At 38.3% G+C, this 22,630-nt stretch overlaps 1 protein-coding gene across 5 annotated transcripts in view; it reads right to left on the reverse strand.

Moving 5' to 3' along the window:
• Positions 1 to 22,630, reverse strand: part of Ntng1 (netrin G1) — a 363,053-nt gene that overhangs the window by 64,314 nt on the left and 276,109 nt on the right. For 3 of the 5 annotated variants that reach the window (XM_008761394.4, XM_017590776.3, XM_017590779.3), the window contains exons 5-6: positions 10,442 to 10,468; positions 44 to 109 (exon numbers count right to left, since the gene is read on the reverse strand). In XM_008761394.4, the coding sequence (XP_008759616.2) occupies positions 44 to 109; positions 10,442 to 10,468 (93 nt within the window). The remainder of the gene's footprint in view (positions 1 to 43; positions 110 to 10,441; positions 10,469 to 22,630) is intronic. The other 2 variants (NM_001106465.1, XM_017590780.3) reach the window with 1 other exon arrangement.

The raw sequence follows: 22,630 nt of genomic DNA on the forward strand, positions 1-22,630 counted from the left end.
CCAAACATGGGATTTTTATATCAGGAATTTTAGATGCTCCTACCTTGTTTTGGGTTAGAAACCTCAAGGGAAGAAATATTCGGCCATATCCTATTAAACTTTGAAGGAGCTGTATGCATCAGGAAAAATCAGGGAGTGTTATTTTCAGCTATGATGTCATTTGGTCTAAACAACAACAACAACAATAACAAATATATATATATATATGGACAAAGACATGAACCACACACCTTGGTTTTTTTTTAACCTGGTTGTGATGCACTTAAACAAAACATGACTTCCACAGCAAACAAGAGCAAGCAATTGATGACTCCCAAAACATTGAATGGACATTATTTGTATAGCGACTTCTTTAATGAAGATTTGCCTTTACTTTGGAAATGAAGTAGAGTGTTCCTACACAAATAACCAAATAGGGACGGCAACAAGCCAAACTGATACGTAAAGCTGGTGCCTGAGGCTAGAAGATAACACTAAAGAAATAATTTCTCACTTGAAGTTTCTATTCTACTCAATTTATATTTACAGATATGAACTGGTTACATTAGTCTTTCATGAGAATCCAATGCGGTATGTTTTAAGTGTGAGCCATTATCTCTGACAGGAAGTGGATCTATTTCCTACTTTTATGCATGTAATTTCTCAGAGAAGGAAAGAGGGATTACTGGTGGTTCTTGTTAAGGAGTAGCCCAAAGGTCTTTCAATCTTATCTATGGCCTGGTACGTATGGATATATTTTCTTGATGTTTTTGCTTCAAAATGCATTTCTAAGTTACTTGTTATAAACCAGAAGTAATCAAGGATATAGTTCTATTTCATGCTATTAATTCCGTTTTAGGTCCATCAGCTACAAAACCCAAAATACTATAGAAGGCAAGAAGCACTCCATGTTTAAGACTTGATGTTCTGAATGTGGTAGTTTTATTAAGTTCAAAGACCATGGCTAGTAAAGCAACTATTTCATGATTTAAATCTCATTCATTAAAACCAGCTCAGAAACGCACGTCTTGTGCGTCATTCTTTGTGATCACCAAGTTCTCAAGGCAGCCGTGACTCTGTCCTGCCTCCGTGCATTACCTGTGAGCACTCCTGACTTCTTGCTGGCAATGTGGACTGGCCTGAGTTTTAATATTGTTAGTTAAAATTTTATAAGTCCACTTTTCATCAGCCTGATTAGATTGAATCTCTTCAAAGACAGATAAAGCCTTTGAGGGAACCTTCAGTAAGCATCTGATAATTGAGAAATTGGTATCAAGTGGCTGAGCTACTGTAAACAGGTATTATCAGATTGCTTCTTCTATCATTGGATCATAGCCAATAAAGTTCTTGGAAGACATGGAACTTTCATATTACATTGACTTGTTTGAAAAGTTAATCTCACAGATCCATTGGTGACACTGCCCTTATCTCCTCTGCTCTCATACACAAACAAAGAAAAAACTTAATATGACTATACTTATTCAAATGTATGAGTAGAAAAAGAACATCATGTTTTTCTGCATGTGCATCTTGGCATTGTTAAATAAACAAATACTTGGCCACATTATGCCAGATACATGGGCGATTCACAGGACGTTGATTCTCATCTCGCCATTTTGACAATGGGTAGGTACTGAATTAGTGGAAAAAGTCTCATTGATGATCAGCTTTGGGAAGTAGTATATTCACAGTTTGAGAGAATCATGCCAAAATTTTTTATTTAAAATGTTTTAATTATTAGATTGATTTTAGTTACTTATATTGTTAGTACCAAATTAAGATCGTATTAGCTTAGTGAGAGGAAATAAATATCATAAGTGGGGGGAGGGTTGAAACTGTAACGTTAAGTGTTTAATGAACTTGTTTTAATGAAATAAGCACAACATTTTAATTCATCATTCTGTTAATAAACTTTATCAAGAGCTTTACACAACTTTCTGAGCACCTGGGAGGTGAAGACAGGGAAATTCTCACAAATTAAATCCCAGTCTGGGCTGCATATTCAGATCCAGGCCAGACACAGGCTGTGGAGCAGAAGTCTTTCTTAAAGAATGAAAGCAATTTAATCAATTTTATAATAGCTTATAAATGAATTTTAGCAATTAACTCCATGAATGAAACTTTATTCCCTATCCCAATATATTAAAATATATATAAATTATTGGGGATAATTTAGGGTCATTTTTTCCCTAGTTTTTAGTCCCCCCATCTTGCGGAGTTTGAGGTTGCAGTTTATTGACCTATCTTGAACTTTAAAAGGCGTAGACTATTTAACTGAGCAGTGTGAGATTCTCTGGGTGAACACTAGTTATGTGTTCCCCACATAGAATATCTCCCTCCATATTGTGTCACTAACTTAGTTTCTTGGGCAGTGGAAACCCTTGCTTTTGCTTGAAAATAGAATTAAACTCTTTTTCTAGTAGTTTTGTTATGTAGGGTTGTTAACATTCCCGAACAAGGTACAAATCCTTGTATAATTTTTCAGTGGGGCAAATAATATATGCTATGTGTTTTTAGGGTGTGAAAACATCCTGAGAAATGAATATTAATATCTGTGGTTTCCAAACTCTCATATCTGGCTACTGTTTATCCATATATGCTTAGATATTTGGTCAAACATGCGATTTAAAAAAAACTTGATATCTCATCTTAAATTTAAAATATTTGTTTTATAATTACAAGGTCAACTTAGAATAAAAATTTATCATATTACTCCCTCATTCTTTTGCTTCTCTTAAGATTCTGTCATTAAGTTGAATTATCAATAAACATGAACAATTATTTAATTCCCTGAAGTAAATTAAGCACATTGGAAAGTATACAGATAACGTAATTGAAACATGTGCTATCTTATCATATCCAAGTGCAATGAAACCTCTGAGACTTCTTAGCCATTGGGCTACTTTTCACAACTAGATAAACAGTACAGATAGGCAATCTTACACTACATCAAAAGAATTTGTGTTGTATTGGGAAAACTGCTACAAATTTATTGATTTCATTTTATTTCCCCAATCAGCGAGGAGAATCTCAGAGTGGTGCTTCATTCTGAGGCAAATAGCCCTGAGAGTCATAAGATGTGGAATCTGGTCTCAGCTGTACCTCTTAGGAGCTCTCTGCCTCTTAATTTCTCCAAACTCCAGTTTCCTTACGCTTAAGACGAAGATGCTGGAGAAGTGATCGCCAGGATTTCTTTCTACAGACAAGTTCTATGATGCCCGCATTTTCTCCCTGACTTAACAAGATCGCGTTGATGTTTATGGAAGCACAATGCCTATTGGGAGGACACATTTGCCCTTTAGAGTCCCCTCTATGAGGGAAAATTCTTGTTGGTTGCATGTTTTAGTTGTGGGTCTTTTTACTCCCACAGTTACTCTTCAATCAGAGCTGCATGGCAGTGCCGGGGAGGGGTCACCACTTGCAGATGGTCAAACACTCAGGAATGGTGCTCTGTGACACAGGCCATATAGTAAAATAGACTTGTGTGTTGTTATCTTTTTAACTGGACTTTATAGACTGCCTATATACATGATAAAGAGAACATAATATACATTGCCACAAACATGTTCTTAAAAGTAATATATTAGTATCTGCACTATCCATAGGTTATGATTATTCTTTTATTATTTTAAAAACCAAATTTCATTTATTAAGAGTCTAGAAAATAACTATTTAATGGAAATTTATTTAAAATATGGGACAAACAAAAAGAACTCAGACCAGAACTCAAATTCTAATTTTACGAATTCTTAACTTCTCTAAGCTTATGTTTTTTCACTGGGAAAATGGAGACTGTGGCCTTGCTTCTCGTGGAAACTGTGTTGCAGTGAGCATTCTGTTGTGGTTACTGTGGCAACAGAGACCAAATAATATAATAAAAATATTCTTCTAGAATACTTATCAAAGTAGGGAGAAGAATGTGCTTGCCTATTTTTTTTCCAGTCGTAATATTCTGCCAAAGAGGGGCATTCTGACCGGTATTAAGCTCATTAAGATTTAGCTTTCTCTATGGAATAATCTGCTTTGAAACTGTCAATAAACTCTACTGTTTACAATGAAACAAATTACCTCTCAAACTATGGTAAATATTAGAGTTTGACCTCTCACAATGCAGGAATGCTACTTTCCAGGTTTCCATTTGGAAACACAGTAGCTTAGCATATAATTAAAATATGTAATTTTGTTGGGTTTTTTGTTTTAAAAAAAGGCCCTGTGAAAAATTATGAAACAATGCATTTGTAACACTTGAGATGAATTTTTATGAATTAGAAAAATTGAGATTCACATTATAAAGATAAGAATCTGAAAGAACATTTTTTTTCCTTTGTGCCCCAAGAAAGGGTTCTGCACCGTAAATTCAAAAGAACCATGCTAGAATTACTAAAACTGATCATCTAGACATGGAAATCAAGCTGAAAAGCAATCTTGAAGCAGAAACCAAAGACTTTTTTATTTATATAAGCAAATTTTGAAGAGAATATTCTATCACATTCAGTAATCAGAAATGGAAAGTGAGTTTCATTTCATTTGTGAACGTCTTTAAAGACTGAACAAGCTGACTATTCTTTCCCATCAAGGAGAAAATTTAGATTTTTTTCTAGAATATTCATGACATACTATCTTCCATTGTGGTATTTTAAATAACCAGGAGGCAATTTCTTAGTAGGAAAGATTTAAGACAGGAGTTGGAAACTAGATTTTATCTGGAATTTCACCTTTGTTTAATAGGTAAGATGAAGTTGGAGGAGTTGTTCTTTAAATATATTAATTGCACTACTCTTAATATAATAGTTTGGTTCTAAAGACCCACCGAGATGGAAACTGCTACTGGAAAAATGTTGGTGAACCTTCATTAAACACCTGTCTAAGGGAATATGGAGTGAAAATTGAGTGGAAATGACAATACAGGGCCGTTTTGTATTTGTATAATCATTGCTAGTGATCCCAGGGAAATCTTGAAATAGTGCTATTGCTTTCCCTAGCAAGGGCCTATAGAAGATCCCAAAGCTCTTCAGGAGAAATTCCCTTGGAGGTAATCTTGCAATCTTCACAGATACCACTCTACTTCTGAGAAATGCCCCATCATTCAGCTGAAGGGAAGATGAGTTTAATGTCATAGTAGGAGCTCTGTCCTTGGGATGGCACAGTTAACTGTGTTTTGCTGTAAGCAACTGTTTCAAGAGATACAAAGATTGGTTCATTCTCATACAGTACATGTAAGCATCTTTCATAATTTGCATAGCTCACACACTGCTTTGTGTTCTATAATAATCCAACATTTATACACTTCCTCTCTGGTCAGTCCATTAGGGAGTGGTTCGATGGTGGAGGAGGTACGTGCTCTGATAGGACAAAGGTTCGAGATCCTTTTTCCTCAGTTGTCGTGCTTATAAGTTGTGCTGACGGTACCTTTAAGTGCCTGCAAAATAATGCCTATTTTCTTCAAAGTCTGTGGTTCTCTGCACAGAAATGGGTCAATTTGGGAATCAAGGGGTTTCTTAACTACACAGAAAGAGTTCTGGCAGGAGTCAATAAATCCAGTTTTTTTGTCTTTATGTACTCTCTTCTATTTCATTTAATGCTATGAAGTTAGATTGACAGTCCAGCTCATAATTTACTGGGAAAGTTACTTGGTCACTCTGACCTCAAATTTGTAAAGCAGAATTTTGTAGAAAGTTGGAGTATAAGGCCCTACAATTCAAAGCACATATCTTTGTATAATTTTTCCAAAGAAGCAGAATGGTCAATTGGTCACCTACCTACTGATACTTCAAGAAGATGCACACTTGAAGAAGACTTCAATTGACACACCCTGACAGGAGCTACTGCAGGGTAGGGCTACACAGTAACTTGTTTGAGGGGTCAATATAGGAATTTTAATATTATTTCTATCTAGAAAACAACCTATCCTATAAAGGGAACTAGCAAAGAAGAGATTTTAGCTCACACTTAAAAGTGGATTGGCATTCTAAAATTGACTAGGTAAAGGTTAGAACCTTAAAAACCAATTTGTTCAAGATGAGCAAATGTGGGAAATATAGATGGGTAAACCTCTCCAATTTTTCTTCTCTTAAGTGGGAGATTCCTCCCCTCTTAACTGGAGTATTTGATTTTATCCAGGATTAAATATACTCTCTTATCATCTGCAAATAGTGATATTTTGACTTCTTCCTTTCCAATCTGTATCCCTTTGACCTCCTTTTGTTGTCTGATTGCTCTGGCTAGGACTTCAAGTACTATATTGAATGGGTAAGGAGAAAGTGGGCAGCCTCGTCTAGTCCCTGATTTTAGTGGGATTGCTTCAAGTTTCTCTCCATCTAGTTTGAAAGGCAGCTATGTCCTAATGTTCATTCAATTTTAGGATAACAACAAAGTTTTCATGAATATGAAATGCTAGTTACACAAATATGAAATGGATCTGTGATGAGGATACTAGGTACACAATAAAATAGTCCCAAAAGGCATTTCACCTGAGATCTTAGCTTTCTTTCTGTAACATCAGCAAACAGTTCAAAATCAATGTGGCACACCATGCAATTTGCCATGTTGCTACACTAGCCTGATCATTTTCCCTCATTATATAAAATCTAATTAGTTAAAGGGCAATTCAATGGAACTTTTATTTGGGGGGATTTAGAAGTATTAAAACAAAGGCAGGGATATCAAACAGACACTGCAGCTCTCTGAGTAGAGCGAACATGATTATTAATAACCCTTGGGTGGGTAAGCGATTAACCTTGTCATTTTCCTTCTCGCCATTCAAGTTTCTACAACAAATCAGCACTGCACAGAAATATTTGGATGCTGAATGGAAAACAACTTTTACAAGGTCTCCAACTGGCATCAAATGTTCTCAAGTATGAAAACATCTCTAGGCTTTCTCAACAGGCTGATGGATCCCTGCAGGTAGCATTTCCCTTGTTTAATAGTCCTGCCAATTAAATCAAATTAGAGATGAATTTTTCACTCTGTGATGAAGGCAATGCTCGTTATGAAAGAAAACAGGAAAATGAGATATTTCCCTTAAGTGAATTGTTATTTCAATTTTAATTATCAGGGCATTGGGGACGAGGAATGCCAAGCCACTGTTGTATGCTCCATATACCATCGTGTCAGTCAGATGAAAGTTATTTAGGAGAGTAATCTTCAGTGAGGGTTGCAAACCAGTCATATCCCTATTTTGTGTTGTGGATTTTCTTTGGTGTTTATTTAAAAATTTCAAGATTTTAATATGGATTTTCTTGATGTCTAATGTCCTTCTCTGGAGGATATACCTTCCACATCTGACTCATCTGTCATCTGTCTTTGTGGGACAGAATAATCACCCTCACAAAGCTACTAAACCTTAGGATGGTTCTTGCCAGCCTAATTATAGTCTTTGTAATATATTGTTTAACATGATTAGTCTTTGGACTGCTGGACTGAGAATTAGAAATGCATGTTAGAAGGTAATGATTGGTTCTCACTATAAGCAAAAACACCCACAAAAAGGCATTTATTAATTTGGATCATCAGCATCAACAAATGTTCACTTAGAAAAATGGTGGACTATTATATGTATATCTCATATAAATTGAGACCTGAGTGTATTATCATCATGTGAAATTATATAGAAACAATAGCCATGAGGCTCAAATGGCTACAGATCTATTTTGGGATTCATTTATTGCTGACAATACCATGAGTATTTTTTTTCAGCCATGGGTCAAAGCACATCATAATGACTGGGTTTTAGATCAAGTGCTTTGGGGAGGTTTGAGAACCCTGTTTCCTAGTAGATAGACAGCAGCAGGTACAAACAACCTTAATAGGAAATTTGTTTTCTTCAATATACTTAGTAGATGATTGGAAAGGATAGCCTCTCTGTCCATGTATTTGAATCTTAATGCCAACGTTGACAATATGAGATCTATACTGAAGTCTATTAGAGCTAAATCCCCCAGCCATTGTAAAATAATGGCATATGCATGTAAAACTTATGGTTACATACATCAATAGTCTACATCGATAATATACATCATTCATTTTTTTACAAAAACCACTTTGATGATCAGACCCTCTTGGGTGTTTCATCTGCTACAGTGGGATCTTCCTGGGTAGCTGGTGGGATTGTATTCATTGATTCCTTTTTCACAGTGAACAGAAAAGCCCTGGGACATGCCCAGACTTAGCTAAATATCCAAGCAGCTTCCTTGTCCCTGGCTTGTACCTTGAAGCCATGTACCTGTACCAACTGCATCTTCTAGGCCTGTCTGTCAATGAACCACTTAAATGTGAATTCTCACTCTTTGGAGTGGAAAGGAATTCACCAGTGCACACAACAGGCACCAGAGAAGGCCACAAAGAAGGAACTTGCTTGTGCCATTAAACACACCTGGAACACACCATTGGAGTTGATGGTGTTATTGTGAATCGCTTTACCTTAAAAGCCAGGCAACAGGCAAGCTTGTCTTTTGTGATATGGGGTGAACCCTAAATGCTCTTTCACCTTGCTGGTTAGAAACAAAACAAAACAAAACAAATTCCAAAATACCCATTGTACTTTAAGATGAAGAGCCAGAGACATTCAGACTTATAGAATATAATTTTGAGTCACAGGGTTTTTTTTCTCATAGGTATTAGCGGTAAAATTTTCTCAGGTTCCTGATCATTAAGATTTCTACATTTTTCCACAGCACAGCACAGAATCCTTTCAGGTCACCACTGATTTCAAAAGGTAACTGTGCAAAACAAAATTGGAATTTCCTGATTCAATGCATAAAAGGTCAACATCTGCTGATGCTCAGAGATGGGGGATGGGGTGGAGGCGGCCAGATGAGATGTGGAGTGAGCAGATACAGTCAGAGGTCCATGCAACACACATCTGCCTCTCGGAACAGAAACACATACCAGCACCAAAGAACTACTTTTCCATTCATCCATTTCTGAACTTCTGGATATGTCAGATCATGAGAACTGTTCTAGCTCCCTCTGCTCTAAAATTGCCCAACAGCAGTTGTCAGGGCCCAAAAGGAGCATTTTGAGGTACATACATAGGCAGAAGCAAGCACTAAAGTAGAAATACTAGTTTTCCAGAGCTGAATGTTCTCATTGGCATGGCTGTAGTCCCAATACCATGTTTGGAAGATCACAAGGACAGAGCCGCAATTGTCGATTTGTGTTAAAATGGATGCAAATGCTGCTTCTGATTACAGAGCCGCTGATTTTCATGGTATTCAACATGCTTAATGCTTAACAGATAAGTGCCTTGGCCTGTTCACAAGTTTAAGTAAACTGGGATGATTTAGAAATTAGAAGAGCTGCCCTTGCATTTATAAGAAGTGGCAAATTTCTTTCCAGATTATCAGAGTAAGGCTTTCAGAAGGGTGTTGGGTTTGGCAATGCTTCAAATGCTGTTATTTACACTGTGACCGTTATCCTTGGCACAGCTTTTATGGCAGAAGCCTTTGATGAGTGACCATCATGGGAAATATTCTTCTTTCCATTTATAGTCCATAACTAAGCTTCCCTCCATATTTTATTTCTAAATCAGGTACTCAGTTGTTGCGCCAAGATTTTTTTTTTACCATGGACATAAAGGGCATGCTGTAAAAACTGTGTAAAATTATGCTTTGAAACAGTATTGGGCTGCATGTTTGTAATGAACATTTTCAGCATGAGTAAGGCTGTACTGATTTAGACAGGAGGAGGGTTTGCAGCCTGAGTCTCTTGGAGTAGCTGGAGATGCTCAAAGTAAGGATGTTGGAAAAGGATTATCCAGAGAGTGGAGGGAAGGTTTCTCCTCAATTGATTGGATATTTGCTAAGAGATTTCTTTAGGAATGTTTAGTCCTATCCTTATACTTTGTATGTATATCCCTTTCTTATCAAAGAGAAAACAAAGAACTCCATAATGAGTGGATCACTGTAATTTAGGAGAGAAGAATTGGTGGTGCACAATCTGTATTTAATTCCTTAGGGTGATTAATAATCATAACCTTTTTCAGGCCTTCACAATACCTACATTTTAGTGCATTAAAATATTTCCTCCCAAGACTCATGATATTTTCCTGAAATTTCAATGAACACACCCAAGCTATTCATGAAGACTCCTTTGCTTATCTCAGATACATTGAAAACACACACTCGGTCCTACAGAGAGAGTGACATCTTTTGTTGGTTACTAAGTGTAATTAAATTGAATAGTATACACAGATATGAAATGTTTATCTAAGTAATTGATTCTCTGCTTAGGTGGCCGTTATGAATTCAAAGCCATCAGGAAAACTGGCATTGAACATCTTATAGAACAAGTCACCATTTTATCTGTGTTCCCAGCACACCTGTGCCTACAGCCATCAAGAAACTTGAATACCCACGGCTCATGTTCTATTGCATCAGAAATGGACACAGGAAAAGAGCTCTAAGGAGTTGAACCACAAAGCAAAGCTGGCCTAGGTTTGGTTTGGTGATTGTTTACTTACTACCAATACTGGAAATGCTGGGGATACCTGCAGAGAGAAAACAAAACAAGAAACAAGTGTTAGCTGATTACTGTGGGACATCTTTAATTTATTGTAAAAGTCTTACAAATGTGACGCTTGGTAAGTAAGACCATTAGAAATTGCTACATAAAAATTTACATGAAATCGCTGTGTATGTATTTATACATAAGCGCTGGAACCAATTGCACTTAATCTCTTCAGCTCATCAGAATTGAAAAATTAATGTCCACTTTCAATCAGTGGTGCAAGGATGCTTGGTGTCACCAAACACTTTGTGCTCATTTACAATATTAACAGATTAATTCTATGTGCCTCAGAGCGGATATTGAACTAGGCTTTTGTTGGGACCACCCTACTGGATGAACCCCACGTGCACCTGCGCAAACATAGCTGCACGTGAAGCAGGTCTCTTTCAATGCCTTATGAGGTGCACGCATTAGCTGCTGAAAAGTCATTTGACAGTTTGTTTGATTCATTTCACATAGTCATCCTTCTTATGCGTCTTTCACCTGTCAGATACATGGATTAAACTCTGTAATAGAAACTTAATTGAGCAGAATAATTCAAGAATGCATTACACTGTTCATATTGATCATGGATTTACCAATGATTCAGCTTCTCATTGATTCACATTTCAGACTTTGGCCTGGTATGGTAGAAACGTGGACATACGTTTAGTCTGCATCTCCATTATGAGTCTGCCAAGCACTATAATACTTAGACCTAATGCAGAATCCCAGCAGCCAGAGCATCTAAGTTCGAAGGATGGCTCCAACATCTAAATGCTTACTAAGGGGGGTCTTGGGCAAGTTCCTTATGATCTCAGTGCTCACTTAGTTTCCTATGTCTCTATTTGTGGTGATTATTAAATCAGTCGATAGGTGGAAATCATAAAGACCACTATTTCATAAGTAATATTCTTGCAAAAGTTACTCTAACCATCTTGGTTTACTTCTAGAGCAGCAATGTGGTAGACATTATTGATTGAATACTAGAGATTTACCTCTTGACAACAAGTTTATGGTTGCTATATTGGTGACAATAAGATGGGGATCCAGCAGTCCTGTGTGAGGGTTCTGCATTGCTACTATTAACTAGTAAGGTGATTTTTGGCCACTTCAAGCCCCGTCTAGAAAGGGGCCTATCATATCTACTTCAGTGGGTTGCTGTGAGAACGGAATAAGATAACCCTGAAGCATGTTTAACATCGGGTATGTATCCAGTAAGTCAGAACTGTTAATGGGTTGGCCAGACATGTTTCTCACAGGTAGGAATGGTAAGAATTGCTAAGCTTCTATTTTAACACTAATCTTCAAGCAACCGCCATTTGCTTAATTGAACTGATCACTGGACCTTTCTTTAAGACATCTATCATTGTAGCCTTTTAAATAAAGCTTTATTTTTCTGTACCCAGGTAAGAAGTGGGAGAATAAGAAATAAAAGATTCTTATAATGCATCGAAAACATTGGAGAGTGGAAAGACAGAAATTCCTTTTTGTCTGCACATGTAGAAGGCAGAGGTCCATGTTAGGTGTCTTCCTCTATTCCTTCGAATCATATTTTTTTAAGACAGGATTTGTCACTCACTGGGCAGGTTTGCCAATGAGCCTGTGTAATCTGGCTGTCTCGTCACTGCCCAAGTACTTGGTTTTACAAGTCTTTTGTGTGGGTACTGGGGATCCGAACTCAGATTCTCATGGTTGTGTTTGAACAAATGCCTTACCCACTGAGCCATGTCCTCCGTTCCTCAATGCTTGTAGTTCACAATACTTCAGCTTAATTACTGATCTCTGTTCAATCAAAATCGAAAAACTAAATTTCCATATTTCAACTCTCTCCTATGAACTGAATTTTAAGATGACTGTGATTTCTGCAAAAGGACAGCTAGACTCCAAGCCCAACACTTGAGTCAACTATCTTCACCGCAATGTGACATTGCCTTGGTACTGAATCTTTTTTCCCCCCTTCATTTTTGCAAATTCCCCACTGGGTGAGATGCGATGGCAGCATCATAATTTCAGTATCAATTGCAGAGACTCGGAGTTTCCTCATGATTGAAAACTCTTCTCTCATGCAAGGCACTGCTTGCCCGTTGCAATCCATCAAAGAGAATGGAAGTTAAGATAGCAGGGAGAGACTCTTCATGTGTTTTCAAACTTCCATGGAGGCAGAGGGCCATGCATAAATGCAAGGTGAGCTGCTCAGGGAGTTCCACCAGACACAATAATAAACAGGCGTGTACGGCAGCTTACTGCAGTGTTTGCTGCTGTAGAATGCTTCAGAAAGATGCAAAAGGGTTTCTGTTCCTCTGGCGCCTCGAGTGCAGAAGCGTCCAGTTCATTCCAAGTACATACACAGTGCCAACCATGACTATTCTGAGATTCTCTTTTCCTCATGAAGATGCTATTACCTAACACTGCATGCTTAGAATTCAGGCTCTTTTTCATTCTGTGTGTTGTAGTTTCTTGAAGTACTGCCAGATGAGTCATGCTTTATTCCATGTCTGTAAAAATGGTAATTGCTCAGAAAAGATTTTTTAAACTGCTCATTTGAATAAAGAGTTTTGAAATTGAATATATCTGAGCACCAAGGGATGCCCATTAATTCATTTCAAAATGTTATTTTCTCCTAATGGAGAAAGTTAAAAATGTCGAAAGTTCCTTGCTTGGGGTTGTCTGTAGACAGCTGAGGAACTTAGAAAGCCCACTCTAGCCACTGGAAAGGCAGTGTGTTAAGCTGTGAGAAATGCTTTAAGAACTCAAGAAAATGATGCAAGATGGGCTAAGTGTCTTCAGGCTCCATACACCTGAACCAGAGGATCCGATCCCATTCTACAACGGCCACTGCAGTCATGAGTGATGGCGTGACCAAAACTGTGCTTGGGGCAATTGTCAAGGCAAATATTGGCAGCTTTCTTTTTCTTTGTGTGCCCCATGTAAAGTGTTAACTTCCGTGTACAGAACATTTTCTGCCTTTGAAGCTGAACTCATGAATGTTACGTTCCTTTGTTTTTCAGTACCCCTGATGTTGGCTGGTCTCACCGTGATCTCATAGTACCTTGTACAGACCTCCATGGTAGATTTTTATTTTCTGTGACTCAGCTGTGATGTTTCTGTGAGAGCACGGAGGGAGCAAGCCCACTGAATGTATGTTTCTCCCATATTGTCTCGGGACAAGGTATTATACAGTGAAGTTTCACTAAGTGCGAATGTATTGGTTCTGGGGATTGAACGTGTGCTTTCACACATGCTTGGTAAATGCTTGCCACAGGGATGTATTTACAGTCCTCTTTCTACTTTATGCTTGTGATACGGTCTCATTAAGTTGCTATCCTACAACCCTATCCATGCTCCAGAAGGACCTTTATGCTGTGATTCTCCTGCCTCAGTCTTCCAAATGGCTGAGATTAAAATTCTGTTAGGAAGAAGTCTTAAATAGACTTAAGAAGTTTTAAATGACAGATTCCTGTCACTATTTTGGCATCCATGAAACTCACTGGGTCAAGCCCAACTTGGTACTTAAGCAAAGAATTTGTCCGGCATTGAATATCTGGCCTATTTTCTTTCTAGTCTTTTGCTCATCTCTTTTCTTTTAATTCCTTTTTTGAGGCACTTACTTATATTTTTTTCTAAACTACCCATGGACAAATACAGGTTTTGTGGAACTTACAGGACAGAAAATTTAAGAATTCTCTTTAAGAATAAACATATAACCTTAAGGTTTAAAGCTACATATGAAATTGAACATTTTTTTTTATTTAGAAGAAGTCCAAGGATGGGCCAGAACTTGAGATTCCATCTCTGGAACAACCACAAAGATACTTCAGAAACATACAGATGTTGTACATAATAAAAATACATTAATAAAAAAAAGGGGAGAGGAAACAACATAAGCTAATTCTCAAAAATATTGGTAAAAGTTTGAGATCTAAAAGGGATTTTAAGACATCGTCTATTCAGCCCTTCATTTCACAGACTGGCATAGGGAGCTGCAGACACCAAAGCTGGTCCCTTACATACTGTGCTAGAGCTTGTGACACCCAGTCCCTGTCTGAACAGTGTAAACTCATCCTGGGAGAGGCAAACACAGGTGTGGGGGATCTCTAGCGAGAAGCTCTGCAGTAAAAAGGACGATTTCAGCACTGATGCTTCTAGCATTAAAATGTTACTTCACTAAAGAAATGCACACAACTAAACCAGAGAGGCATTATGTCACCGCTTGCAGCAAGAGAAAGAAGGCAGGAAGATGTTGGCAATTGTTCATCCCTTTCTCTTGCCACATATATTCTAATACTTCTTATAATGGAATTTTGCTGAGGACAGAGACAAGAACATAATAGAATGTTATAGCATAATATTTTCTTCATTTTTGACTAGCTCTTCCTCTATTAGGCAAATAGCTAAAGGGTATTTACATACTAAGCTTACATAAGTAACCATGGCAGAGATCTAAAAAAACGCCCAATCTGCAGAAGCAGATTAAGGTAGTGCTTAAGCTGTAAGTCCTTTGAGAATCAGTGACAGACAGGTTTGCAGCTTTTCGTCATGGAGAAGGCAACATGATAAGGATTCAGTGTACTTTAGAATGCAAGAAAAAAAATGACCACTGTTGGGATGGATGGTTTGAAAAACCCATCAAGTATGTGAGTAGATTGTCTCCCAGTCAGAATGTAGACATTGGGAACACTTAGTCCTAAAGGACCATAAATAAGGGGTCAGAAATTGCAAGAAAATATTCTGCAGTCCCTTTCATATTCCAGAGGAATTGCTTCAGGGTCCTCCAGTCTGTGTCACTAGTCCAAGCAGTTCTTGTTAGCAGGTGTGGGGGGTTATCTCCTAGGGACTCAACGTGAGGGAGATAAGGTTCACTTCACACAACAACACTATAGACTCATCATGGAAGTTATCCAAATTGAGAGTCAATGTCACCTTTCTGTCATAGACGTGCTCTGGGACTGAAATATACATGGCAGACATAACAGAGATGACATTAACCTTACTTCCTATATTAATGTATCTGACAAATGGGAAAATAAACTCATCAATGACGGGAAGCCTAGGAAAAGGGATCTCCTGAAAAACAGGGTGGCATTAGGTGTCATTGCTGCCTGAGGAAGAGGACTGGCGACCTGGATGCCCTCAAACTCTCCCCTCCCCTTTGGAAGAAGTGAGCATCTGGTAAGATGTGGATGTCAGGATGTTTCAGCCTGATGTTATTAACATGAAAGCCATTTAAATTTCCTGCTCCTGCACTTACAATGCAGACTTTGGGAGATTATCTGACGCCATGTGCAGGTTTAATTGCAGGAAAGAGGATACACTGGTCATAAGGTTTTGACTGGTCATAATGTTGTGGCACTTATTTTGTATTGTGGATAACAACATGGTGTTTGAGCACAGTTTATCTTTCCATATAGCCTTCTCCGTGGGGAAACTTTGCTGAGCCCGTGCTAGCTCCCAGTGAGAACACAATAATTATAGCAACTAAATTCAATGTAGTATGACCCAGCACTGTCTTATGTTTATAAGTTAATTTAATCTTTATGTCAACTCTATGAATAGTCAGACTAATTTTACAGGCGGGGAACATGTAAATAGAAGAGGGTGTGCCACTTGCCCAAGATTGACCCAGTCAAATGAGAAGAAAACTGAACTTTGAACTTAGAACTCGCCAAGTTCCAAATTCTAGACCATAACCACCATGATATTCAGTCATTCTACTTATTACAGACAGAAATCTCTTATTTACCATTCTCAAATTTAAACAGAAAATGTGAAAATGAAGACCTTTTCCCAAAGTACTCCTGAAACACAGCCTCACGTGATATAAAGTAATTTGGAGAGACAGCCAATAACCATGTATTGTCTCCTTTTCTTCCCCCAGTGAGAATAATTGTGTAAAATGCTTGATTGAGTAAGGCTGTTGATATTTTACCTTGGGTATTCTCAAAACATAATATATGTGCACTGTCTTACCATTCAAAATTCCTGAAAGTGTTACATTCAAAGCCATAACTCTTCTCATGAGCTTCAGATAAGGGCTGGGACTTACACGTGAACAGTTTCGAACTCTGCTTGTGGATTTAACTTTAGAAGGTTTCTGTATGCGTAGTTGGCCCTGCACATTTCACACCGTGGTGACTGAATAGAAAATCTCAGCTTCAAGGGCTGAGGTCAGAGGCTGGAAGTAGTCCACTATCTCGGGTGTTTCCGGAATGGTGCCCATAGAAGCCTGTGAAAACCAGCCTGACGGCATGCTGGTTCTAGATGCTTGCATGAGTAGTGAGTACCAAAGAGGCTCTTTTACTATTGGATTTCCTCCAAGATCTCAGATGGTCTTTCGCTGTGGGAGACTGAAGACTGTGGTGTTAGAGCTGATGGACTGTGTAGGCCACATATTCCAGAAGATCTAAGAAGATGGATGTGAAGCCAATCTAGCCATGCATGCTTTATAGGATTAGTTAGGATTACCAAGTCTATAAACACTTGAAAGGACCAAGAATAAAACACAGCCATGCTATTAAATAGCTAATGTTTCAGATCCCGTAGATAGACAGAGCTGAGTGTAAGTCTGGCTTTTTGACATGTAATATCTTAGGAAATCTGACTCATTCTCTGCACCTGTGTTCCCTCATATTTCGAAAGGGATAATAGTAGTTCAAAACGAATGGAGATATTGGGGGGAAATTTCAGCTTGTAATGTATCTAAAGCTTTTTTTTTCTAAAATTATTTTATTTATTTACATTTCAAATGTTATCCCCCTTCCCGGTCTCCCCTTCACAAATCTCCCATCCTAGCACTCCTCCTTTGCCTCTAAGAGGGTGCTCTCCCACACACACACACACACTCACTCCTGCCTCACCCCTCTAGAATCCACCTCTCCTGGGGCAACAAGTCTCCACACAACCAAGGGTCTCCCCTCCCACTGATGCCAAATAAAGCCATTCTCTACTTGTATACTCTTTGTTGGTGGTTTAGACCCTGAGAACTCTGCAGGGGTCCTGGTATTGTTGTTCTTCCTATGGGGTTTCAATCCCCTTGAGCTCCTTCAGTCCTTCCCCTAACTCTTTCATTGGGGTCCCCAGACTCAGTCAATTGTTGGCTGTGAGTATCTTCATCTGTCTTAGTCAGATGCTGGCAGAGCCTCTCAGAGGACAGCACTTCTTGGCATCATCAGTAGGGTTGGGGTTTGGTGTCTGCAGATGAGATGAATCCCAAGGTGGGGCAGTCTCTGGATAGCCTTTCCTTCAGTCTCTGCTTCATTTTTTGTCACTGCATTTCCTTTCAACAGGGACAATTCTGGGTTGAAAATTTTGAGATGGATGGATGGCCCCATCCCTCAACTGGGGGGCCATGCCTATCTACAGGAGATGGTCTCTTCGGGTTCTATCTCCCCTCTGTGGGTATTTAAACTAATGCCATTCCCATTGGGTCCTGGGAGCATCTCACATCCCTGGTGTCTGGGACTTTCTAGTGGTTCCTCACATTCCCCATCCCCCATTGTTACTTATTTCTATTCATTCTCCAAACCCTCTGGACTTTTCTCCTGTTTCTTCCTGTACTTGATCCTGCCACCCTTTCCCCTCTTCCCTCTCTCACCTAGGTCTCTCCCACCCTTTACCTCCTGTGACTATTTTGTTCCCCCTTCTAAGTTGGATTGAAGTATCCACACTTTGGCCTTCCTTCTTGTTAAGCTTCATATGGTCTGTGAATTGTATTCTGAGCTGTGAGCTAATATCCACTTATCAGAGAGTGCATACCATGTACTTTTGGGTTTGGATTACCTCACTCAGGATGTTATTTTCTAGTTCCATACATTTGCCTGCAAAATTCATGAAGTTGTGTTTTTTAATAGCTGAGGAGTAGTATTCTATTGTGTAAATGTACCACATTTTTTGTATCCATTCCTCTGTTAAGGGACATCTGGGTTGTTTCCAGCTTTGTCTTATGATAAATAAGGCTGCTATGACTATAGTGGAACATGTGTCCTTGTTATTTGTAGGAGCATCTTTTGGGTATAATTGGTATAGCTGGGTCTTCAGAAAGAACTATTTCAAATTTTCTGAGGAACCGCCAGATTAATTTCCAAAGTGGTTATACCAGCTTGCAATCCCATCTACAATGGAGGGGTGTTCCTCTTTTTCCACATCTTTGTCAACATCTGCTGTTCCCTGAGTTTTTGATCTTAACCATTCTGATTAGTACAAGGTAGAAACTCAGGGTCATTTTGATTTGAATTTTCTGATAACCAAAGATACTGAAAATTTCTTTAGATGCTTCTTGGTCATTTGAGATTTCACAGTTGAAAATTCTTTGTTTAGCTCACTACCCTATTTTTTAATTGGGTTACTTGGTTTCCTGGGGTCTAACTTCTTGAGTTCTTTGTATATTTTGGATATTAACCCTCTATAGAGTATAGCGCCGGTAAAGAATTTTTGCCAATCTTTAGGTTGCTGTTTTGTCCTAATGACAGTGTCCTTTGCCTTAAAGAAGCTTTCCAATCTCAAGAGATCCCACTTATCAATTGTTAATCCTTTTTTTTTATGAAGTTCGAAAGCCTAAGTAAGCATCAATAGCTGTTGTTTGGACATTTTTGTTAGAAATAGCCAAGCAGTTCCATTAAGCCCAGACATGCTATAACAGAGTGAGGTGAAAGAGAAAGAGAGGACTAGCTAGCTTTGCATAGGAGAGTTTAAGTAGGCTTTATTGATGAGTTAGCACACAGTCTTCAAGGCATAAGCAGAATTTCAGTCGAGAGAAGAGAAAGTACTCTTGGAGAAAGAAAAGTGAATGTTATGATCTATAAAGAGAGGTGGTAACGTTGGTCTGAACTCACTGAAAAGTCTGGAACTAGAATTGGCTCATGACTGCTAAGCTAGGAACTAAAATAAGATGGCAGACCTGATGCTAAAGAGGGGAAAACCCGAAAATCCAAAATCAAACACCAAAACAAAACAGTCTTGCAGAATTCTCATGGACAGAGATGGGACATTATGAACAAATGCAGGAGGGAAGGGAGGTTTCAGGGGCAAGAAATAGCAGTCAGAGTTCTGTGAAGCCAGGAGACTTAGAGAAGAGCCTCTTGTTTGAATGGATGTCAAAGTGGAGCTCTATGCCCAGTGGAGACAGAGACAGCCACTCAAAGACCCAGAGAAGTAAACATGAAATGAATAGTCATTAAAAGGAAGAAAAACCTTGGTTTACATCTTCATCTCACCCCTACTACCTGTGCAAACAGGAATCACATGAATCATAACCATATGTTTCCATATTTGAAAATATAAAACCATTGCATCAATCTGATATGACCAGTGTGCATCTAGAAGGGACTAATGCATTTGAAGTGCTTAGGAAACTGACTGGCTAATGACGCACCAATGTGTACATCTGGGACTATAGAAACTGGTCAATGCAAATTTAATATCAGGGAAAATAATATAATAGTCATCAAATTACTTCCCATTACTCAGAAGAATAGGAAATATTGTATAACAATTCCAGTTGGGTATCTGAAAAGACAAATAATGTCAATTCAGATCAATTTAATTTTCCTTATTTGAAGGACATTAGAGAAAGGTAAGATATAAACTATAACTGAACTGATTATGCCTTTGTCTGTTTCCATGGCATTCTTTTAAGGCCAGGCTGCAAGAAATTCTTTAGACCATCATGGTCACAAGATTATTTTGTAGAAAGCTATTAAGTGTTCAACGAAATAAGTAAGTTTGACAAATACCGAGTCAAACAGGTTACTTTACGGCAGAGCTTCCTAGACATTTCTAATAATATCATGTGAATATGTAGAAATTAGTAAAACAAAGTTTTCTAATTCTTATTTTGCCATAGAATTTAAAAAGATGGTGTGTGTTTTTGTGTACAGTGTGTATAGGCAGGTATTCACATGTATAAATCTTGTATGTACCTGACGTGTTGCATGTGTAGCAGTCAGAAGGCAGCCTTTGGTGTCAGAAATTGCTTTGCACAACCTTGTCTAGCTCGCTAATGAGTCTCAACAGCACAGTTTCTCAACCGTCCTAATGCCATGAGCCTTTAATAGGTGCCTCATATTGTGACGATCCACAACCATAAAATTATTCTCTCTGCTACTTCATAACTATATTTTTCTATAGTTATGAATTACAATGTAATATCTCTGTGTTCTGATGATTTTGGAACAACTCCCTTGAAAGGGCTCTTTTGACTTTAGAGTGGCCATGACCCACAGGTTTCTCCACTTTCATGTCTTCATCTCTCAGCTCAGTGTAGGAGTGCTAGGATTAAAGATGTTCACTAACATATCTGGCTTTACATTGATTTTGTGGCTCCAAACTCTGGTGCTTAAACACTTTATATGTATAAAGTGCTTTATCCACTGACCCATCTCTCAAGCCTGTCGTAGAGTTTTACTAAGGGTAGAAGTGCACCATTTGAGAAGGAGATGAACAAACATTATATTTTGTTGGAGATAAGGCTTTCGCACAGGATTATTAAATTGCATTTAGAAAAACATCATGGGTAAGAAATGAGGACTGTTATTTAATATCTTTATTCATGATCTGAATAAGAGGAATCAAGAAAATAATGAGTAGGTATTATGTTGGACAGAGTTTCTCTCTACTTAAAAAATAAAAATAAAATTCAAAGAATATATAAGAATGCATCTTTTAAAAAGAAACAAACAAAGATCATTAGGGAGACAAGAAATGATGCCTTTTCTAGGAAATATAAGCTTTTTAGGAGAAAAGAAGAAGATCGTGGTGAACATGTATATGTCTTTAAAGGCAGTGAGTCTTAAAGATAATCACAATGAAAAGCAAAAACATCAGAGAAGATCGTACTTGGCATTGGCCAAGTTTATCATAGTAAAAGCAGAGAAGTAAGATCTATCTAGCAGACCTAGGTAATTTCAGATTCAAGTGTTGGTATTCCATTCACTTCTTTCCTGATGCTGTACATGCCATGGGCGAAAGGCTTTTAAGTTGCTCTAAAATGGGATAACTTCAGAGCTCAGGGACTCCCAGCAAGGTCCCAGTTTGAGTGGTTCCTCAATGGAGCTCCTAAGGGTGAGTGTTCTTGAAAAGGAGCTTAACACAAAGATCTCCTGCCTTTCTATCTCAACCCTGTGAAGGTATACAGAATCTGACACAGTCTTGCCCCCTTGTGATTCTAAGTATAAAGATTGTGAGTGATTGGTGGCATCTCTAGGCCACCAAGCTCGGTGTTGAAGGTTGCAGTCACTTCCTTTCCATTTTAATGACTTGAAGATTTTTATGGAGACATGACATCCTCCCCCAAACAATGAAATTGCAATAAGTTCTGGGGAACAAAATGAAATTCAAAGGATTTTTTTAAATAACATTACAAAATAAAGTAGAGATAATTAGGGACACAAGAAAGATGCCTCTTCTGTAAGATTTGGAGTTGAGAAGAGCTTGGTACTTGAGTTGAAGAATGATAGTAATAGACTTCTTAGACAGGCAACCAAGTATGAGATATGAAAACACTTTCACACGATGATAAGTCAAGTGTTAGGAAATTGTTAACCTGGAATAAATAAAACCAGGACAAATAGAGTTCTTATACTACTTAGAAAGAAAGAAAGGGTTGGGTTAAAAAGACTTTCAACACTGAAATTAAAAAAGAAATTACATTAATAAAGCTGCCCCACAGAGGACAAGGCTGTCTTATATAAAAGAATCTTAAAATTATTTTGTACACTTTGTGACAGGTGTTAGGCAAAGCATATCTTGTGAATTAGCTTCTTTTTATTGGATATTTTGTTTATTTATACATTCCCCTTCCTCCTGCTTCTGGGAGGGTACTCCATCACCCACCCACTCCTGCCACCCTACCCTGGCATTTCCCTATGCTGGGGCATCGAGACTTCCCAGAACCAAAGTCCTCACCTTCCATTGATGTCCCACAAGGTCATCCTCTGCTACATATGTGGCTGCAGCCATGGGTCCCTCCATGTGTACTCTGTGGTTGGTGGTTTAGTCCCTGGGAGCTCTAAAGTTCTGGTTGATTGATATTGTTGTTCTTCCTATGTGGTTGAAACCCCTTCAGCTCCTTCAGTCCTTTCATTAACTCCTCCATTGGGGACCCTGTTGATTGGCTGTGAGCATCTGCCTCTGTATTATTGAGTGTCTGGCAGAGTCTCTCAAGTGA

This window comes from Rattus norvegicus, chromosome 2 (assembly GCF_036323735.1).
Source record: "Rattus norvegicus strain BN/NHsdMcwi chromosome 2, GRCr8, whole genome shotgun sequence".
NCBI lineage: Eukaryota > Metazoa > Chordata > Mammalia > Rodentia > Muridae > Rattus > Rattus norvegicus.